At 38.0% G+C, this 22,351-nt stretch overlaps 1 protein-coding gene across 2 annotated transcripts; it reads right to left on the bottom strand.

Annotated features, from left to right (window-relative positions):
• Positions 1-11,654: 11,654 nt before the first annotated feature.
• On the bottom strand, positions 11,655-19,384 carry LOC131329197 (26S rRNA (cytosine-C(5))-methyltransferase NOP2B-like). Of its 2 annotated transcripts, none has more exons than XM_058362272.1 (18): positions 19,040-19,384; positions 17,726-18,040; positions 17,472-17,632; positions 17,283-17,346; positions 17,046-17,179; positions 16,839-16,922; positions 16,665-16,739; positions 16,503-16,574; positions 16,316-16,389; positions 15,478-15,530; positions 15,164-15,273; positions 14,564-14,632; positions 14,387-14,461; positions 13,982-14,074; positions 13,811-13,890; positions 13,628-13,727; positions 12,801-13,129; positions 11,655-12,152 (listed from the first exon to the last, which is right to left on the bottom strand). In XM_058362272.1, exons 2-18 carry the CDS (start codon positions 18,033-18,035, stop codon positions 12,062-12,064), a joined length of 1,974 nt encoding a protein of 657 aa, XP_058218255.1. In that variant the 5' UTR covers positions 18,036-18,040; positions 19,040-19,384; the 3' UTR covers positions 11,655-12,061. The 2 variants fall into 2 exon arrangements, with proteins under 2 accessions (XP_058218255.1, XP_058218256.1); XM_058362273.1 differs by having other exon boundaries at positions 17,726-18,035; positions 19,040-19,182.
• Positions 19,385-22,351: the final 2,967 nt, after the last annotated feature.

Below are 22,351 nucleotides of genomic sequence, written 5' to 3'. Positions count from 1 at the left end.
CAATTCATCCCTCGGTTCTGCCACTCCGGGTGGGTTCCCATTGGTTTTTCGAAAATACTCTACACACGCACTCCTCACAATGGGCTACCAAGTCAGGCCACATTGTAGTTTTCAAAATATTTCTCTTTTGCAAATCACATCATTCTATTAACCACACCCTAGGTGTCATATTTCTACTTTCTCGATTTATGTGTCTCGTTTTCATGCAACAACTCTGCGGTAGGACTTTTCACGAACGTAATCATAAATCATTCATTGTAATTTTGAAACTAAACTAGCAAGATCATCCAACTCTATATTACTAATCATGTTCAAATCCCTACTTAAAACATAACGCCACATGTACGAACGCCTTTGGAATGAAAATCACTTATGCTTTACCACAAGACAAGTAATACAAGCAATTCATACAAGTTTCTATTTATACTGAGAATTAGAGAGTAAGGATAAACTACATATACTTAGAGATAATGAGGACGGAGAAATCTACCGTTCTTCTTGGTGGTAGGTACGGCTATGGAAAAAGTAAGTACATCGGACGGAGTAACTTCCTACGGTGAGCTTCCGGTAGCTTTGAAAGAGAAAGGTTTATCTCGAAACTAGATCTTGACTAAACTACTTAAACTTTATGGATCGAAAGGGTGGTCGAGTGACGGTTTGGTGGTGGTCTTAGATGAGTTTCTTAAAGAATTCAAGAAGAACTCAAGAACAAAGAAGAACTAAGTAAGGACAAAGTAAGAACACAAGCTTTTCTAGAGAGAGAAGTTGAATGGGTGAAGGTGTGAGTAGAATGGCAAAGATGGAGTGCTATTTATAGCCAAACTAACTTCTATTACCCAATGAATAAAATTTTCCCTAGCAATTATTGTCCAATGGTTAAAAGGGCAATTATGATAGGTATGGTCTTGTCTTGTCATAGGAGAGGTTGCTTGCAAGAAAAAACAAAGGAAAGTCTAGTAATGGGTTGTCAAATAGTACTTAGGCTTGAGTGTGAAGATGGTAAAAAAAGTAGTTTGCTTGAGTGACCAAACACATGAACACACTTCACTCTTTCTCTCACTCTCTCGGCCTCCGTCTCCCTCTCTCCTCACGGCTCTCTCTCTCTCTCTCTCTCTCTCTCTCTCTCTCTTGTACTATGTATAAATATATACATATACATATATATATATATATATATATATATATATATATATATATATATAACCATATATGTGTACTTAGAGAATCTAGGAAAGTAACTTTGGTGGGTAATTTTAGGGTTAGGGCTATAAGTCTTAGGTTTGTATGCATGGCAAGGCTAAGGTTGCTTCTTTTAGAAGCAAAATAATGACTTCTTTTGGTATGACTTGTCTTGTCAAATATATATACACTTTGGTAAGTCTAGTCTCCATTATCCAAGAGATAAAATTTTTCCTAACATTTGTTATCCAATGGTTAAAGAGGTAAGTAAGGTTGATATGACTAGGTTTACTTCTTTTAGAAGCAAAGTAATGGCTTCCTATGGTCCAAGATTCCTTTATGACTTGTCTTGTCAAATATATATACATAATGACAAGTCTAGTTGCTATTATCCAAGGGATAATATTTTTTCTAGCATTTATTAACCAATGGTTAAAGGGATAATGATAATAGGTATGGCTTTGATATGTCTAATCAAATCTAGGTTCTCATTATGGCAAGTCCTTCTCCTATTACTCAAAGGACAAAAATTACCCTAACAACTATTGTACAATGGGCAAAGAGGGAAATGATGGGAAGGAATATATTCTTGGAAGAAATAATCTTTTGAAAGTGACCTTTCAATGAAGAGAAAAGACAAAGCACTTTCTAGGAAAGTTACTTGACCAAGTAAGCATAATGATGACCTTCCTAGGCCTAAAAGGTTCATAAGGGTTGGAGGGATTCATAAGGCTCAAAGATGGTCAAAAAAGTTCATCCAAGGTTAGGAGAATATAACTAGGTTAAATGGTAACTAGGTTTCTCTAACCAATTGGTTGGAAACTAATTCTACAAGCCAAATAGGATTTCTAGTCAAGAAATGTAATTTAAAGATTTTATTTAACTTGTTAGAAAAATATACAAGTGCTTTAATAAGCATACTTGTCTTTAGAAAATGATTAAATTGTTTGGTGCGGACAGATAAAATTTTATAAGTCTCAAATCTAATTATGACGGATTATTAAAGTTAAAAGAAAATTTTAAGAGCAAAAATTCAAGTAATTAAAATAAAATTCAAATATTTAACGAAATTTTTATTTACCAAAAATCAGGGTCGTTACAAGAAAAGTCTGCGAAAACCTAGTTTTGATACCATGTTAAAGCATTCAACTCAATGCCAATTGGTTTTGAGTTGGATGCTTTAACATAAGAGTTTTTTTGGATTGATGAGACTTTATCTTGGATATTTCAGGGACTTAATCTTGGATATTTCAAAAAAAAAAAAATTTTCCCAATTTTTTTTGGAAATATCTAAGATAAAACCCAAAAAGTCAACTTTTGGGGTTTTATCTTGGATATTTCCAAAAATATTAGGGTAAAAGTCATAATTTTCCACTTTATCGATGCTTCTCGTCGAGATGAAACAATAATTCACAAAAATTTAACGCAAAACTAACAAATGCATTTTTTTTTAAAAAGACAACTCAAAAAATCAAAAAAATCCCGAAAAGCTTCTTCGTGGAACAAGGCCGTAATTTTAATTTTGAAAAACTATACATGAAAGTCTTTTATCTACCTATTCAAAAAATGACAATTTTATTAGAATGAATGAATAATTTGGGATGGGAAAATAAGGAGAAAAGTCTCATAGGACATGTTTGATTGAGAAATTAAATGTCAGGGGTGAAGAGGGATTTTCCCAAACAGAAGAAACACAACCCAAGCATGTGCGACTACACAAGGGCACCACATGAGGGTTCGCGGTATAGCAATCACATAACCCTATAAGTAGCGCCACGTGAGGGTGCACGACAGTATTGCTGAACACATAGTACAGATGCACCGCAGTAACTATGTACCCCTGATGTACATTGGACAAACCCTAGCTGGATCGCCAATCTGGTCCGGCGGTGGTAACATTTTGGATGGTTCTAGAAGAGAAATCCTACATGATAGGCAAGTGTCTCATGAATAAAGGAATTGTGATTGAGTTACCATATGGGGGGGATTTCATAGGCTAGAATTCCTAATGAGATCGGAATCCAAGGCAGAGAAGAAGACTTAGAAAACAAGTAAGTCTACATTTATAAATAAGAGTTAATACCCATGAAGTACAGTACGCTATCATTCATTATTTTACCGATTGTGAATTAAGGTTGTGTGAATACGAAATACTGATTTTGGTATCGGAGAGCCTTTGCTGACGAGAGTCAAATGTGCGCTCACAACGTTTTGTTTGCAGACACTAGGGTTTCGGTGACGTGCATGTGCTGTTGATCTCAGAGTGCATATTTCTACATCTACACGAATTTTCCCCCCTTATAATTAGCACCCTATGCTTCGTCCAAAACCTAACTATTGAAATAGGTTGATTTACCCTGAGCGTAGGGCTAGGTCGTTGTCAAAGATAAATACCGGAAAGTCCGGAATCGTTCCCACAGAGATAATCTTTATAGCTTGTTAGGATTTTTAGATGTAAGGGTTTGTGGTGTTTAGACGGCCAACTTTTGGTTTTACTTTGAAAGGTGAAAAATGCTCTTATGAAAAAGACTAGAAAACGAGTTTTAGCTAAGAATTAAAGGCGGCAAGGCCATGGAGTTACTAATGCCCGAAACTTAGGTCATCGAACCATTCTCAACAAAAACACGGTCGAATTGCATGGCATAGGCTATCAACTGGAAGATTTTGCTATGAAACCATTAAAGACTAGAAATTAAGTATGGAGAACGAGTGAGCTCTTTTATTCTCTTGGCAAACACGAACCGAGACATCGCTCCGAAACCATGTGAGCGAGCACATGATCACCGGAGATTAACATCGGCAAGTTTTGTTACATAAAAGGCGAACCCTAGACATTTTCCATACCGAACCTCAAGTATTTAGTTGAGTAAGACAAGATTAACATAAGTCACATGGCGTTAATCACCCCATGGCCGAGCCTAATCGACTACTCACACATAATCAAAAAACTAAACATAGCAAGAAATTTAGCCATAAGATTTAACCGATAAACTTGAAAATAAACTTGATAATATAAAAGATCCAATGCTTACAATCAACTTTAATACTCGAGAAATTAACGAAACGAAAATACCTTGAAGCGTTATTGAGGAATTACAACTTAAAAGCTTGAAAAGTTATGGAGGAGCTCTTAGATCTAAAAGACTTAAAGTAGTTTGTATCTAGGTAATGAATAAGAGAAAGAGAGTGTGGTATTTATACAACCCAACCCTTCTCTCACATTAAATATCCCAGAACTTGCCAAAAGTGGCAAGTATTCCATAAAAGGAAAGTTGAAAAGTAAACAAATTGTGGAAAATTTCTGCAGGCAGTACCGGTACTGGCCGACACCCAATACCGGTACTGGGTCTTTAATTTGCTCCCAAATGTAACTTTTGGAGAGTGGGTACCGGTACTGGCCAATTCACAGTACCAGTACTGGGTTGGCAGAAAACTGCTTTTGGCCTCGCCTTGGTCTGAACGGCCTGACAATGACCCGATGCCCACTCGCCACTCATATAATCACCCGATGGGACTTGGTGGGGGGCCGCCACATGGCCTTGGACACTTAGATGCTTCCGTGAGCGATCCTTGACGATAAAAATAGCCTTTAAACCACGTTCTACCTGAAACTTGACAAAAACAACCTTCCGTGCAAAATCAAATAAAAATGAAAACTTAAATACTAAAACGCTACAAAGTGGAGACTTTAAGCGCCAAGATTATGCAATCTTGGCCACTTATCACACCCTCTATGAGAAACAAAGTAGTTTTCTGAGATCAACAATGCTGTTTTGGAAAAGTGCAAAGACCCGATGAATGGAGGATGATCCAATAAGGAAAAGGAGAGGACGCTTTGTTTGCTTGGTGCTCCAAAGGAAGCACAGAGTGGCAGTAGGGGGTTATGAGCAAATCTGTTGATGTTGTATTCTTCAAGGATTGGGGGAGTAGATCAAGATCTCGAGATAGAAGGCATGGATCTTGGTCTGATCGTAGGGGATTGCGAAGAGCAGTCTGAATCCGTATGTTAGGCGATCACGAAGGGCAATTTGAATCTGCTAGGCGATCGCTCAGAGCAGTTTGAATCTATTAGGCTATCCCGAAGAGTAGTCCTTTCACCCATATCCCACAACATTTTTGAGGCAGTGTATAAATGGCGTTAACTCAAATCTAGTGGCTCGACTTTGCTTGAAGACTACGATCCTATGCTCTTCAGTGCATTCAACGTTGTCTATACTCTTTCCGGTTTGCCTCTGGTTCCTTCCTTCCACCTTCAACCCTCCTGGTACGTGCAGATCCGGTGAGTTTAGGGTTGCATCGGCCAAATAAAAGAGAAGGAAAACTGGTGGATTTGTTTGCTGTTTTTAAGTTTTTACTCTATGGAGTTTCTTCTCCCTGTTTACTATTTCTTTTCCCTCGGTTGGGCTTTCCCCAGTTTGGTTACCTTTACCCTGGACTTTGGTTTCCCCAGATCTGGTGGTGGCTTTTGGCGAATAATGCTTTTTGGTGTTGGTTCGAGAGTTTTGTGCTGGTGTTGGTTCACCGGAGTGGATCTAGTGCTCTTTCGCAAGATTGAGATTGTGAGGTTCTGACGTTAGAACTTGTGAAGTCTCTTATTTGGTTATTGACTCCTTTTAAGAGAGATTAACTGTATTTCTTGGTGTATTCAGTTATTTCGTAGGGTAAAATATGTACTTGTCCCTTTAACTATTCAATTTTTGTTCACTTAGTCCATTAACTATTAATTGAATAGGCATGCCCCTTTAACTAACCAAATGTTACGTATTTCATCCAATTACCATCTTCCATCCAAAACTTGGACAGAAAAGTTATGAGCTAACCCAAAAGAAGGGTAGTTTGGATATTAACTCTCAAACCTAAAAACACATCAAATTTGAAGGAAGAAAGAGAGAGAGAGAGGAACGAATCACCGCCATTGTCGCTGCCACCATTGACGTCCACCCCCATTAATCGTTGCCGGTCCGATGCGTTCCTTGCCCTCGTCCAATTGGCGTCTCCTTTCCCCGATTCTATCCCCCCTATTCCTCTCTCCCCAAATTTTTATTACACTACCAACCACCACCTACAAGTCAACGAAACCACACTCTTGTACTCCATTACACCCTTCAAATTGCCCTCGAAACTTTCATACAACAACATAACAACATAATATACCCATCTAGTCGCCAATCATTAGGGGTATGGGCGGGGGATGATTGGAGACAGACCTAACCTTTGGCAATATATGCACAAAGTGGCTGCTCTCAGAATACCACTAAAATAGTGGCCCCCTAAACCTCCAAGAATTGAGGAGCTACAAGGACATTTTGTTGTAAAACCATGCCCCCAAATCAAAGCCAAATGGCATCAGAGACTCTCGAAACTTTCATATCCTTAAATTTTTGATAGCTCAGACTTCTCTCTCCCCTGATTACTTCTCTTTGATACACACTCTAATATTTCTTTCAATTTCAATTTCGTTCCTGCATCACCATTCTTATCGCTCCCCAGAGGAAAAAAAATTGGGCAAAGAAGGATCACCTGAATGTTAAACATCTGCTTGGATTTGGTTATGTTTTTCTTGTTCGTTTTTCCTCCATAAATGCTCTTAGCTAGGGTTAAAGAAAGCTCCAAATCATTTTTTGCCCAAATCTTTTAGAACCCCCAAATTTGTTAGGGCTTTGATTCTTGAGCGAAATTGGCATCCCAATTTGTTAGGGGTTTGATTCCTTTATTTTCGAAAATCAAAGATTTTTTTGCAAAATCATATAGTGGAACGATTAGTTTCGATGAGATCTATGATCAAACCTCCAATAATCACCTTGCGATGACGAGAAAGGCAACAGTGGGACGACGGCAACCATGGCATCAGACCGGTGGTGGTGATGTGGGGGGTGGGCGTCGGTGGTGGCATTGCACTTTGCCATTGTGCAGATATGGGGGGGGGGGGGGGAAGAGAGAGAGAGAGAGAAGGGATATACATAGTGCAATGGTAGGTGAAAGACTAAAATACCCTCAGTTCTAACTTTTCCGTTCAAGTTTTGGATGGAAGATGGTAATTGGATGAAATACGTAACGTTTGGTTAGTTAAAGGGGCATGTGTGTTCAATTGGTAGTTAAAGGACTAAGTAAAAAAAATTTGGATAGTTAAAGAGACAAGTACATATTTTACCCGTATTTCGTATGATTAACAATGAAACTTCTATCATTTAAAAAAATAAAAAATAAAATTCCCAGGCACTGAAGAGTCGAAGACTATCCACCAAACCCAAATAGGAATAAGAAAAATTATTCGATCTTCCTAATCATTCATCAATGGCTAGTGTCTTTATTTGTACAAGAATATAATGAGTGTTGGTTTTGTGGTGTTTCTTATCGATAATTGGAGATGTACGTTAAGATATGTATTTTGCTATACAGATCAATCGACATATATAGTTTGTCTTCTCCATCCAATATGTAGTAAAAAAACTTATGCCAGCCAATATTAGTGTAGCTAATTGGATAAAACCACCCAAAATCTTGTACATGATTGACAATCACTACATGACAATTTGATGGTCCGTACGTAATTACTAGGAGATCGAGCGAGCAATCATTTTTTACCCTCTCACGGCCGTCGATCTCCACATCACGCACGCCCACCGATTCCCCATACAATTATCAAATCTCTTTATCGATCGAGATAACGGATATGGGCATCCACCATGCACCTCTTATATATCCCCCACTTTATTCTTGTTCTATCTTCTCAAGCATACAATTCAAAGAGATGATGATTTCCCATTGGCAAAAGGCCAAAAATAGAGGAAGATCGAGATAGACCCTCAAAGTCAAAACTTGGGCCCTGCAGAATCCCGTAGCTTGCACGCTTGGGGGAAAAAACATCCCCACCTCCTTACTAAATTGCATGTTAATTAAAGAAAAAAAAAAAAACAATCAATCAATCAATCTACTGAAATATTTGGTTAAGGGATTTGTAAAATTTTATTCCAAACACCACCCAATGAGAAAGGAAAGAAGTGTGAAATGGAAGATCTAATGATGACCGAGTTTGATTTGAAGCCTCTCCTCTCCCACTATGTAAAGGTTGAAAGAGAAGTGTAACCAAGGTGGGGCATTGTGTCTTTGAAAAGTCAGGGAAGAAAGATCGAGTACAAGCACAAGCGTGGAATGTGGACTTCCAGCTTTCAAGTACTGTTGAAGCTAATTATTGCTGTGTGATTCCCGTGTGCGTTACTAATAGGAAAATATGAGATTTTAAAAACAAACAAAAGCCAATACCTCAACCTGGAAATAGAGAACAAAGTATAGTTTTCGTAAGGGTTTTGTTTTGGTGATTGTGAAGGAAAAAGTAAATGTAAAGAATTTATATTTTTCCTTTGGTAAGAGTGGAAGAAGACTCCATTAGTTTATTTTTTTTACCAAACTTTTGGATATTTATAACTCTCCCCACCTTATTGCGAGTCGGACCCAAAAAAATGTTAGTATTTTTATAGTAGGCTCCGTTTGTTTTGACGTAAAATATTTTTCGATGTAAAATATTTTTTTTGTAAAATGATTTTGGAACTTTGTGCAAAGTATTTTCCAGTGTTAGGTTCACAAATAAATTTGTTATAACAAAACATAATAGGAGAAATAGGATAAGAGAAGAATGAGAAGATAGCCAATGATCTCCGCCTTAACTCTTCACCTATATGTATACATATTGTAATGACCCACCTCAGTTGACTTGCTAACCCTTAAACTAACCATGTGGCTTAAAAGGTTAACTTCAAGTTATACAGTAGTTGGTCGGTATCACTTATATACCATTTTTCCTTTAAATTTTCCATCGATGTGGGACTGACTTTTGCCTGGTTCTCACTATCTCGATCCTCACCTTATGATGCAACGTCCCTATTGCATTGGCCCAGCAACCTTTCCCTGGTGGTCATGGTGTGACACTTAGCTCTATACAACACAATCAGTGTGCTCGTACCAGATTCTTGAGGTGGCTCCCACCATATAGACCAGGATTGTGCTCTGATATCAACTATAACGACTCATCCCAGCTGATCTGCTAACCCTTAACCTAACCACGCGACTCAAAAGATTGATCTCAAGTTATACATTAATTGGTCTGTATCACTTATATGCTCCCATTTTTCCTTTAAATTTTTCACCCATGTAGGACTGACTTTTGCCTGGGGTGGGTTTTCACACATGTACTCATGATTGATGAAAGGATTAAAAAAAAGAAAGAAAATCATATTTACAAAAGAGAAGATCATGCTTGAAAGCGTCCAATTTTAGTATGTAGCCCACATCCAGAGTTCGTCTTTTTCTTTGGCTTGCTAGCTAGAATCGCATTAAAACCAAAGATTTTCTTTATATGAGACATATTATCCAAAATGATCTTTGTGAGGCTTGCAATTTGACTAGTGAAAAGCATGGGACATGTTCTTAGGGACTGGGATGTGGCTGGCTCATCGTGTTTGGAAGGGTGTAGACATTCCTTCCTCGGTTGTGAACTACTTTCTCTATTACCACCCCCTGCTTGGTTGAAATTCAATTGTGTTTCTAAGGTCACCCACCTTCCTTGGAACATCATTTTTCCTTTTGTTTGCTGGAATTAACATTTAATTTGGAACCTTAGGAACAAATTAAATTAAAACTCTCTTTCAACCTACTGGAATTAATCCATATCCGTGCTGCCATTTTTGCTATATACCGTCCAAACCAGTTTAGCCCAAGCTACCGAATGGAAATTTATTCCACGTTCAAAGGATACGCGCGGTTTTTAATTAAATTAATTTAATACTGATGGCTCGTATAATAAGTAAGAAAGATGAAAGCATAGCATCTGGTAGTGGTTTGATCAGGGACATGCATGGAAATTGGTTCATGGGCTTTCACAGAACAATGAGACCAATGCAGAGTATAGAGGCTCGGGCTCTCTGTGTCAGATTACAACTAGCACTTAACTGCAGGAAAATTACTCAAATATATGTTGAAATGGATGCTCTTGCCACCGTCCAATTGATCATGGGAGTGGATCAACCACGGCATTTTCTAAGTAATATTGTTCATGATTGCAGATTCTTGATGAGGAAGCTAGGAGTGGAGAAGATTGACCATATGTATTGAGAAGGAAATAAATGTGCTGATGCTCTAGCCAACATTTATGGCTTGTAATTCTGTCTTAGATTTTCGTACTTTAGATATTGCTTTGGTTTGTATTATTTCGCAACGACATGATGATGCTTGTGGGATTTCATACCTAAGACTCTTGTATGTTTCCTAATTTTATCTAATGCACTTGGTTTACAAAAAAGAAAAAAAAAAGTCTAGTGGACCCCAACTTTGTTGGATAGTGAGCAAACTTAACTTTAATGAACAAGAACAAAATAGTTAATTAATTTTCAAAAAAAATAAAATAAAATGAAAGCAATTCATTTAGTTTTTTATGCTTGTGGTGCTAACCCTAACAAAGTCTTAACCATTTTTCCCAACTTCCATTTTTTTTTCTTTAATATGTTACTTACAACATCTAATAAAAAAACATATGGTTCAAGAATCACCATTTTAACTTCACTACTCATTAAAATTGAGAAGAAAAAAACTTCTCCTCATGTGGTTGCCCAACAAAAATACCAAAAAAAATTCTCTCCATGATAAATGGAATTCGCCCTCCAATAACGAGCATAAATCACCATTCAAGAAAATTATGCTTAAAAAATGTCGACATATAATAACGATATCAAAAAGTAAAGTCACTTCCTCACAAAAAAATGCTGCTTCAACTTTCATCTAAATCCAAAATAAAATGCCAAAAGTGAATCTCAGAAAACATTGCAAAATCCAAACTGGTACTTCATAGACTCGGAAAAGCATTGCAAAGTCCAACTGGTTCTTTATAAAGCATTGCAAAGTCTTGCAAAAAGAAAATGTGAAAAGTTGTGATTTTATTAATTATACAGATTTATGAAAGAAATTGTACATCTACGTATCTTGATTTAGAAACATTGCCTACTTTTTTTGATCGGCAACAATACCTACTTATGCCTGGTACTTTTTGCTTTCGTATTTTTCTTCGTTGTTTGAGATCAACTTTAGGTTACTACCAGCCTGAAATTAATGTCTTCAAATTAGACTTTTTGGGTTTTATTTGCTAAAATTTTGTATCAGTGATAAAAGTCAAATCAAATTTGAATTTTTGGATCAAATATCCAATTTTTTGAATTAGGATTCTAAGTAGCTGAAATTAGATTTACCAAATTAGAATTCAGCTTGGATTTGAGGTATTTCAGATCGAATCGAATCCATTCCATTGAAAGGCCTTGGATGGATGCATTTCAATCCTAAGTATCTCCTCCAACAGAGCATTAATAAAGAAATCCCCAAATGCCATCCTCTTATAATTCCTTTAACTCATAAGAGTTCTGCGTGAAATAAATCAGGGAGTTGTTTAAACAATGCTAGTTAAATTGGACCTGCAAAAAAGGGAAGCAACAAGAACAAACACTCAAAATTCAAAACAAAGGCAAACGATAAAAGCCTGATTTGATAAAGTTTACAACAATTTCTTAGCATAATTAGACTTGCAGAAACATAAAAAAACAAAACTTTTAGGCCTTTATGACCTTACCAAGACAAATCAGTATATCATAGCATTACATCGAAACACTGCAAGCTGTCAGAGATAATGTCAAAGTAGCAAAATCCAGAGCCATAGAGAATGGCTGCACTTCAGAGGTGTTCATTTCATTCCTCAGTACAAACGATGATAGCCGTGCAGGAGCTTATGTAGCTCTCAAATCCTCATTCGACTTACCGAAGTAGGTGCTTAACAGTGGCTCCACAAAAAACATCTCTTGAGGAATTAGTCATCAACTGTTCCACGTCGCATGCCCCAAACGGATCATTTGACATTTCCACCACTCTCCTTTGCAGCCCTCTTTTTCCCCTCAGCTTTTTTCTTGTCTTCCCTCAAAGTTTGCCTCTTCTCCTCCCTGGAGAAATTCAAAAGAAACATAGATAGCTTCTAATTACACCAAATCAATGTAGTTTCCTCCGACCATTGGAAAAATGTTCTGTTTTCTGAGGTACATGGGATTTTGTATGAATAGAAGTTCAATCTTCGCTTAATGGGTGTTAAAAAGCAATGATCTAAGAGCATTCACATTGTAATAAGCAAATTGGTATGGATAAGCAAACTTAACAATAATGCTAAAAAAATACCTCACACTGTAATAAGCAAAGTTACAAGTCTTTTAGCAAATAACCAAATTTCACCCATTCCATAACCAAACTTAACAACTTTTACCAATAGTTAAAACTCAATAACCAAACCTCATAACCAAATTCAAAACTAAAAAATTAAAAAACACCTCACATTAGAATCGTCTCATCGAGACGAATAATTTGGTGTGGTTGGGTGCGTGATTGGAACTCGTTTGCAATTGGACATAGGTGCATTGCGTATTGTGGGGGAGTTTTTTATAGGGATACAAAAATAACCAATGTGGAGGTCAAGTTTGTTAAGTTTGATTATGAACTAAATGGATAATCAAATGCTGACGTGGCACATTTTGATTATCGATTTTAATTATTCCCATTGCGGATGCTCTAACAGAAGAGAACGAAAGAGAGGTACATACCTAGCTTTTGCAATTTCCTCTCTAGAAAGGCGTTGTTGTTTCCTTTCCTTCCAATATTTAGCAGTGAATTTGGGCATGTGCTTCCCCTTTTCTGGAAAACCATTCTGCAATTTCCCACTTTCTTTACTCTTCTTCATATCGCTTTCTTTACTTACTGTTATGGTGATTTTCGTGCTTTCTGTTGTAATGCTTTCTTTACTCGAACGCCTTTGAAATTTTCCTTCATCAGAATTAACGTCAACGCTATCAATTGGCTCGGAACCTTGTTCTACTGTTGCTGATGGTTCAGGAGCTGTTGGAGTCAGCTTGGAATTGCTCATTTTCTTCAACTGCAAAACATAGACAGAAGGCAGTGATTCATACTGCATAAAGGCTTTGATATGACCAAGAAAACATCTTTGACACATAAATTACATATTCTCAATTAATATCCACAAAGGGACTATTCAGTTGATATTATGTGTTCTCGTATATTTGACTAAAGGTGGTATGTTGCTGGTTATTCTTGTTTGTTACTTGATTGCTTATATTTTTTGCATGGTTTTCTGGTGCACTTTCCAATCTAGACATGCAGGGTATGCTCCACATAGGCACTCTTGCAGAAATGACAGAACCACTGATGGAAGATGACCCAATGAATGTGCATCTTGTAGAGCAGTATCCCAGTAAATTCAACACCCTGATATAGTGATATATATAAATGCATGACCCATCATCCAAGCATTGACCAACAAGAAACACATACTTTTGACTTCTGGGGAAGCAGATAAGGAATAAATTGAAGAATACTTATAATGTTGAGCATCATTTTCAGTGACAAGATGTACCTTAGCCACAAAAAAACCATCCATGTTCTGTACATGGGGATAGAAACGTCGTGTCTTCTCTAAGGTAGGATGAAAACGGTTTTCTCTAAAGCGAACAAACCTGGTAAAGAGTCACGAATTTTAACAATGTTTACAATAACAAGGTTTGTTTGTATATTCACGGTGATAAGATATCAGCAATACCCAGGGCGTCCAAAGTCAAGGCCACATGGCACGAGTTTTACATCCCTCTTCCTGAGAGCATAATCTATGACTGCTTCGTTCTGCAAGATTTAAGTGAATTTAAGTAAATCCTCGAGCAATAAATCTCAGGTGTCACGCCTTAATATCCTAAGGGTATTTCCAGAAGCAAACCTCAGGAATCATTATTGAGCACGTGGAGTAAACAATGTATCCCCCAGATTTTGAGTTGGCATCCACCATGTCAATGGCAGCAAGCAGCAGCTCCTGCAAAGGATTATATAAGTGTTATTTCTCAGTTGTTTAAAACTACCAGCTAAAATATTGGGTAAAAATATTTCCATAGTCCCCTTATAAACATTATACTTCAAGATGCATGGCCTAAAAAATAAAACACGGGGGGGGGGGGGGGGGGGGGGGGGGGGGGGGGGGGGGAAGAATTAATATTTGAAATAGAAGGCTGCATTATATGAATCAGCAAACTTCTTCCCCAGTAATCCATAAGCGAAAGTGGCACAACAGATTTAGATGACGAGTAGCAGATAACGGAAATGTTCATCAACGAACAAATATATACACCTTCTGCAAGTGGGCACACTTGTGTATGTCCTCCAAGGTTTTAGAGGTTTTGACAGACTCATCTTTAGATATGACCTGCAAAATAAGGTGATATGGTCTAATTTCTATGACCAATAATGAGAGAGAGAGAGAGAGAGAGAGAGAGAGAGAGAGAGAGAGAGAGAGAGAGAGACTTACCCCAGTTCCGCTACATGGGGCATCTAACAAAACCCTATCAACTGTGTTCTGACCCAAAGCCTTGGGCAGCTGGTGTCAGGCAGGAAAAATAAGGTATTATAGATATTCACTGGAATTGAAACAGAAACAAGTGAACTCAACATTTAAAAAGGGTAACAAGAAGCAAAATCGAAAAAAATAAAAAGAAACAGATCACACATGCTTTGTTTGGAACTTGTGGAAAGTGAGAAAAGAAGAGAAATGAAAATGGGAGAAAAATGAGAGGGAAATTGTACTATGCACACTTCTAGATTTTTCTATTTTCTCTCCTCTTTCTCTCCAAACCAATCAATGGGAGAGACTTTTTTAATTTTCCCTTCCTTTCTCTCATTTTCACAAGTTCCAAACAAAGCAGAGTTCCATTTACTGATGCCAGTACATCAAAACTTAACAGCAAGAAATAAAATGAAGATCTGGGATCAGATTTCCTCTTCCTAACATCAAGCAAGATGTCTTTTTCTCTCAAGAAAACCTAGTCGAAGTTCTTTAGGTTAGGAACAGAAGAAATGGAATTTAAATTGTAATATATAAGAGTTGAGGGAAATTTAAGACAAAGCTTACCTCTCTTCCATCATAGTTGCAAACTATGGTGTTTGTTACACCCATTCGCTGCAAATTTGCAGTAAGTGACTTGAGTCTTGATTCCTTCATTTCATTTGCATAAACTATACCTAGTTGTCATAGCAGCAAATTATGGTGTTTGGATAATGCCAGAGAAGAGAGAGACTATAACAAACAAGTACAGTGCGAACATATACATGAGTTGACATCAAACAATCCGTACATCATAAACTCCGATGAGCAAGTTGTGTGTAAACCAAAAAGAATAAGGACTATATAAGAAATAATAGAGTCAGCAGAGAACTAATACATACCACTGTTTTTCATAATAGCAGAAATGTAGGTCGTTTTACCCCCAGGAGCAGCGCTGCAATAGAGTATAAATTGAATGAAATACTGTGGACCAAAGAAAATCAAACTATGCCTCTGTGTAGCGTGAAATGTCTTTGCGTTCGTGTGCCACTGAACTATGATGAATGCTACAAATCAAATTAACCCGGGCCAACATAACGAGGCTTTTATCATGTTCTATACAAGCAGGTGATATGATTATAATGGAAACATATTCCAGCCTCCTAAAGCGAACCTGCTTTACACTGTTTTGCTGCAGGTAATGAATGAAAAGCTTAAAATATGTCACAGGTTTCAACAGAAGAACTATGCAATGAAGCACAGGCTAACTACAAAAATGTGTCTTCAAGTATGTTATAATTCAAGAGGAAGTTTATGAACTTCATTGTTGAACCGGGACAAGAGTGGGGAAAAGATCAAAGAGATTTTGGGAAATGATTCCCTTGTGTTTGATGTGGCTTATTTGGCAGAAAAGGAATCATTGATATTTTGATGGATTGAAGAGTCCTTTATATAGCCTTAAAAACACTCTTGTTAGTAGTTTGTATAGTTGGGATTCCAAGGAATGCCACCCTTCCTTAGACTAGTTTCCTGATATTATGGATAGTACTGATACAAATGGATGTGCATAATTTGGTTATGCAATTGTCAACAGAAACATTGACAGGAAGAAGAGAAGTAGATAGCTATTTAAAGGAAAAGAAAACACACCATCAAACCTGCTTAAATGAAACCAAGAAACTAATGTTGTGTACTACAAAGGGTTTCAGACAGAAAGCAAGCAGGTATACATTTACTTACGCCATATCAACTATCCTTTCCTTCTCTTGAGGAGCAAGAGCCATCACAGGCAAGAATGAGCTAGCGCTTTGCAACTGTGAGCAAACTTGATATCAGCACAAAGCACGCCACATAAACCAAAAACATATTTATTTTATCACGTGTAGGTTAGGATAGGGGAAGAGAGGGGGAACAAGGAAAAAGATACCATGTAATAACCGGCCATATATTCTGGCGTGGCACCAATAGGAACTTGTGAATCATAAACAACCAGTCCTACCTGCAAAGTTAATGAAGTTCTAATAGACTATCCAACAAAAATGATAAAGAGGACAATAGAGGCTATAGAGCAGACACAAAGTAAACTTACTTTTGACCATTTGCTTAATGGATCCAAGTTTACACCTCTGTTCAACAGAACACCAGCCAAATCCCTTCTGCGAGCCTAATTTTACGGGCAAGAAGTAAATTGAATCAGTAAGGATTTTTCAGCACAGAAATATAAAAAAGTCCGCAGTGGAAGGACATTCATTTGTCATTACACCTTTAAGGTGTTGGTTCTGAGACATATTGGACGAGGCTTCTCAAAAGCTTCAATAAGTTCCATAAGTTCGTTAACTGGAAACATCTGTAGGAAGTCCAAATGAGCAACTTAAAATCATCATCATCATCAAGTAAAAACTTAAGTATTGCAAGATGGATCACAGGGCAACAAGCAAATGTATGGGTGAACACAGAAAATGCAGATTACCTCCACCAATGCCCCAATCAGGAAATCATTGTAACCATAGTATGAACCTAAATCCATTGTAAGTTGCTCGACATAATCCTTTCGTGTTGCCCCCTCTTGCCTTAGAGACTTGAAATTTGAAAGCACCCGAACAACTGAAATAAATAGTAAAATGCATTTGAACAAAACACAAAAACAACTATTTTCAAGAAAATAAAGGACAAGGCTCTCATGCCTCATAATGGACACATGACTCACTTTCTTTTATCCTCCTTTGAAGACTTTGGAGATCAGGAGGGCGATTTGCCTCTTCTTCAAGTTCCTTTGTTATATAGGAAGAAATCATAACCATATGAAAACAGCGAAAAGAAGTACCTATCTGATATATGAAGGAAGAAGAGGCAATGAAAGTGATTGGCAGAACAAGAATCAACAACAGACTTATACCTCCTTTGTTAGCAATCTGAATTCATCCGGTTCTTCTTTAATGTTCAGTTTCAACTCTTCCAGTGCATCTTCTTCTTCTCTCACCTTTTCTTCCTCATCGGCTCTTGCCTTTACCTCAATATCAGACTCATCAGAATCAGAATCCAAATCAGAACCTTTCTCTGCAATAGAACATGATATACCAAAACACTGAATCTAGTAACAGCTACATAAAATACTACAAAAAACTTGCTCAAGAAGAAAACCAAGAGAACCTCCATCTCCACTTCTGTCGTCACTTCCTAGGAGAAAATCATCGGCCAACGGATCATCCCCATCAGAAGACATCTCAGAACCTGAATCGCTTCCTTGTTGCTGTTGGTCTTCATGCAATTGGCCATGTTCTTCAACCATTTCATCCGTGTCATCAGAATCACTAATAAGATCATCCTTTATTGGATTTTTGGCGGGGAAAGATACATTTTTTTGCTTCTTTTTAGGTGGAGGTTCATTCCTTTGCTTCTTTCTAAGTGGAGGTTTTTGTGACTTTGCTTCCTTTCTCTTGCTTAATGCAGTAGCAGCCATCTTTACTGGAAAATACAAAGATGATGGTTAGGCCAGCAAAGAACTAGCTGAAAATGTATTGAACGAAGAAGTTGTGTCTCTGTCTATTATTATAAAGGGAATACTCACACTTTCTTTTTCCCAAACTACCCCTTTAACTACCTAAAAATACTGCCAAGAAAAATAAAACTGCCACCCCAAATTTCTTCTCTCCTCTTTCCTACTTTCACATTCCAAATTTCAGATTACTTATTTCCTCTTTCCATCTTTCGCATAACACGTGTGGCAGGCGTCTAGGGGAGATGATGACTGGATGGCTGTACTGTGGTGGTAGGACCCCAAAGTGCAGAGCTTTGATACCATACAATAGTCCGATAGATAAGTGTTTTAAATGGCGAAAGCCGCATAGAGGCGCCAAGATCCCCTGGAGCTTAAGCGCAAGGCGAGGCGCGCGCCTCATTGACACGAGGTGCAAATTTTATTTTATTTTTTGCTTGGCAGCTAGGCACAATTTATTAGAACAAGTTTTCAACACAAACAACCACTTATAAAACTTTCAAATGTCATAAAACATAACATTTCAATGGTTAAACGGAACCACCAAACACTTTAACTTGATTCTTAAGACAACAACATTTCTCCTATAACCTCCCCGGCAAGGTGCTTCTTGATTCTTAAGACACCACCATTTCACTTTGTTACACACTTTAACTTGGAAGAATTTTGGGGGTGAACCCTTTCTCAATACTTCCAACAAGGGTCATTTTGATTACTATTTTCAGATGTCATCTACAATGAACAAATAAAAAAATAGAAAAAACAGAGCAGGTAAACTGCAAACAGATTAACAGAGCTGGAAAGAAAATTTGTAAAAAAAAAAAAAAAACGCGAACAGGTAAACTGAAAAACAGAGCTGGAAAGTTCGCGAGGGAAGAAGAAACAGAGCTGGAAACAGACGTGAGAGAAGAAGAAGAAGAAGAAGAAGGAGGAGGAGGAGGAGGAGGAGGAGGAGGAAGAGGAGTTACCTGAAAGGAGGAGAGCAGATCGATTCCTGATTTTGTGTATCGATCGAGTCTCGAGAAGGAGAAAAAGAAGCTTAGGCGAAGGCGCTGAGTCTGCTGTAACTGTAACGCTGCTGTTGTCGATCGATCTCAACCCTAAGAGGTTGAAAAACACTCAGGGAAATTATTCAGTGCATCATAACCCTCCTTGTATTTATCATTGATGAAGGGTTGAGATCGATTTTTGGGCTTAATTGATTTGGGAAACAAAAAGACGCGCGCCTCATAGCGCCTAAGCGCTCGCTCTAGCGCCTATGCTTCGTGATCTGCGCTTAAGCGCTACCACTTGAAGTGCAGACCCCTCGCCTCGGCGCCATGGTGCATGAGACGAGCGCTTTTTAAAACACTGGATCATGAAATTTGTGTGATGTTCTTTATTTTTTACAGCAAACAAACCACAACAATACGTAAATGTGCTTAAAAATAGTCAAAATGACAAGAATTAGCTACCTGACAATCACACCTGCAAGTCTGCAAACCTTATCTAGAGTATATGAATCCAATTAAGTTGGTGTTCCAACTAAAGAAAAAGAAGGTTTTGGAAAAAAGAAGGTAATTTCAAGCTCAAAAATCATGTGTTTACGTAAATAATTTTTCTACCAATATGGATCTTGTTTGATAGATTTCATTGAGATCTTTTATACGGTGCAAGAAAAATCAAAAAATTATTTTTCATTTTCATTATATTTGAGTTTGAAATTTGAAGAAAAAGAACTTTTAAAAAAGGAACCTTAGTTGGAACAAACTGAGGCAATTTTTGTCCTTTGTCGAGCGGCACTGCCCTAGAAAGGAGGGAAAGGTGGCACGTGCCACCTCCCATTTCAAAAATACCAAAAAAGAAAAATTTACACATAGAAAGGTTAAATATAAATATTTGAGAAGTCTTCACAAAAGTTTGCTTTAGTAAAGTTGTAAGTTTGTACTTATACGATACCAAGTAATTTTCCGCCGAGGTTCGAATCCCCTTGCCATCCTATATTTCTCTCATTCGAAATTTTTGCACAACTTCCCACTAGATTTGTAATTTTTTCCACTAGCTAATTGAAAAGGAACTTGATTCATTTGGACATTAAATTTTTACGTGACTCATTTCGATCACATGATTTTTTTTAATGGACTAATGTGGTTCGACTAGGTATTTACGGGTATACAAAAAACTAATACTTTGTAAAAATTGTAAAAAAATGCAATATAGAGGATGGTAGGTTCGGTTCAAGAAAAATTAATATTGTCATATCTTGCATTTGCCTGTCATAAGAGAGTTGACGCAAGACTTTATTTCTTTTCTTTTTTTAAAAATCCACGACAAAACATAATTATATGACTTTACAATTAATTTTTTTCTTCATATCTTTTTCCACAACATGTACTAGATTTTCCTTTGTTGAGTGGCAACAGGACCATTTACATTTGAGCTCATACCTGAGCAAGGATGATGTAACTACCAACGACTTGGCCACTTAGGTCATAAGTACCACTTGAGGACAGGAAATGAACTCAATAAGCAACTGAAAGAATGTACAATTTAATTTAGCCAATCAAAACTCAAGGTCTTGGCATCACTACTCAAATAAAATCCATGACATTTTATTATCTAGTAACTTTTGCGTTACGCAATTGGAATCCTCATTAAAAAAAAATTCCAGACAGTTGGTTACTACTTTATCGGAGCCTTGTTCATCCATTGGGCAGTAGTCTCTGTTAACATGCACAACGTATTTCCATCGAAACAAAAACAACTCTCCGAAGCCGATATTCTCATTATGCATACTGACATCCATACGTACGCGAAGGAAATAAAGCCTTATGAAACAAAAGAAGAAGAAGAAGACACTCTTTTGAGAGTTTCCAAAGTCATACTTAACTGAAACTAGTTAATTTAAATTTCAACTCCAATGTGTTATTAGATAGGGAAAATCAGAGAACTACTTAAAAGGCAGAAAGCCACCCAAAGAATGCTAAAACCCCATAAATCAACTTACAGACAAAGAGATACACAAATCCAGAGAGAGACGAACTCACACACAAAGAGAGGGAGGGGGGGGGGGGGGGGGGGGGGGGCACTTGTTCAATCGTTGCAGGCATCGACGAGCTACGTTGTGCAAGATTTTTTGTGGTGGTGCCAAGCAAATTTCTAAGGCTGATAATATAAATGTGTAAGCCCTAAAATTTGCTTGGTGCCACCAACAAAAATCTTGCACAACATAGCTCATCAACGCCGGCGACGGTAGAATAGCTCTCTCTCTCTCTTTCTCTCTCTCTCTCTCTCTCTCCACATGTCTGTTTGTCTCTTTCTGGATTCGTATATCTCCATATCTGTAAATTTATTTATGGGGTTTTAGCATTCTTTTGGGTGACTTTTTGCCTTCAAGTAGTTCTCTGATTTTCCCGATCTAAAAACACGTTGGAGCTGAAATTTAAATTGACTATTTTCATTTCAGTATGGTTGTGGAAACTCTCAAAAGAGTGTCTTCTTCTTCTTTTGTTTCATAAGGCTTTTGTAGGCTCGGGGGTTCTTTTGGGGTGTGCTTACATGTGAATCTACAAGAGCTAGAGAGGTGCAATTGATTGGTGGTTAGGAAGGGGAATAAAGGAATGATCTAGAGGGGGTCGAGGAGGATGGTATGAAACGTGCGACCAAGCCCAAGTCATTAGGGCTGCCTATGTATCCCAGTGTACAGGGAATCAGGCCAAACGTAATTCCATCTTTTCTGATGGAGATGTTCTCTACTTCTCTCCCTCTCTCTAAAAATCTGTCTTCTCTCTAGAGGAGATGACTCTCTCTCTCTAGAAATCCATCTGTTCTCTCTAGAGGAGATGGCTCTCTCTCCCTAGAAAACTATTCGTCTCCTCTTTCTCTGTGTGTGTGTCTCTCTGTCCCTCTGTGTTCTCCGTCTCTCTCTCCTCTGGAGGAGATCCCCATTTTCAATGAGTATCAGCAGTGCAGGTATTTATAGGTAGGGAACAAAACCTCTGCTGGACCCAACTTGTTGCGGCTTTGTCCGTGACCCTATCAGTCTGCAGGCCTAGCGAGCCTACCGAGACCCCGTCGGTGACTTTGTCAGTCCGCGACCCTGTCGTCTCGCGGCCCTGGCAGGCTTGCCACGGCCTTGGCGGTGACTTTGTCTGCGGGATCCGTGTGGGCTTCTCTGCCCTCGCGATGGCTCTTGCGGGCCTCACTACCCCCGTGAGCTTGTTTAGCTACGCGTGGCCCATCTTGCCGTGGACCCCGCCCGTCCGCACGACTATCGCGGCCCTGTCCGGGGGACCCTGGTG

Source organism: Rhododendron vialii, chromosome 6a (assembly GCF_030253575.1).
Source record: "Rhododendron vialii isolate Sample 1 chromosome 6a, ASM3025357v1".
Lineage (NCBI taxonomy): Eukaryota > Viridiplantae > Streptophyta > Magnoliopsida > Ericales > Ericaceae > Rhododendron > Rhododendron vialii.
The sequence above is the reverse complement of the archived record's forward strand: the minus strand, read 5'-3'. Positions and strand labels throughout refer to the sequence as shown.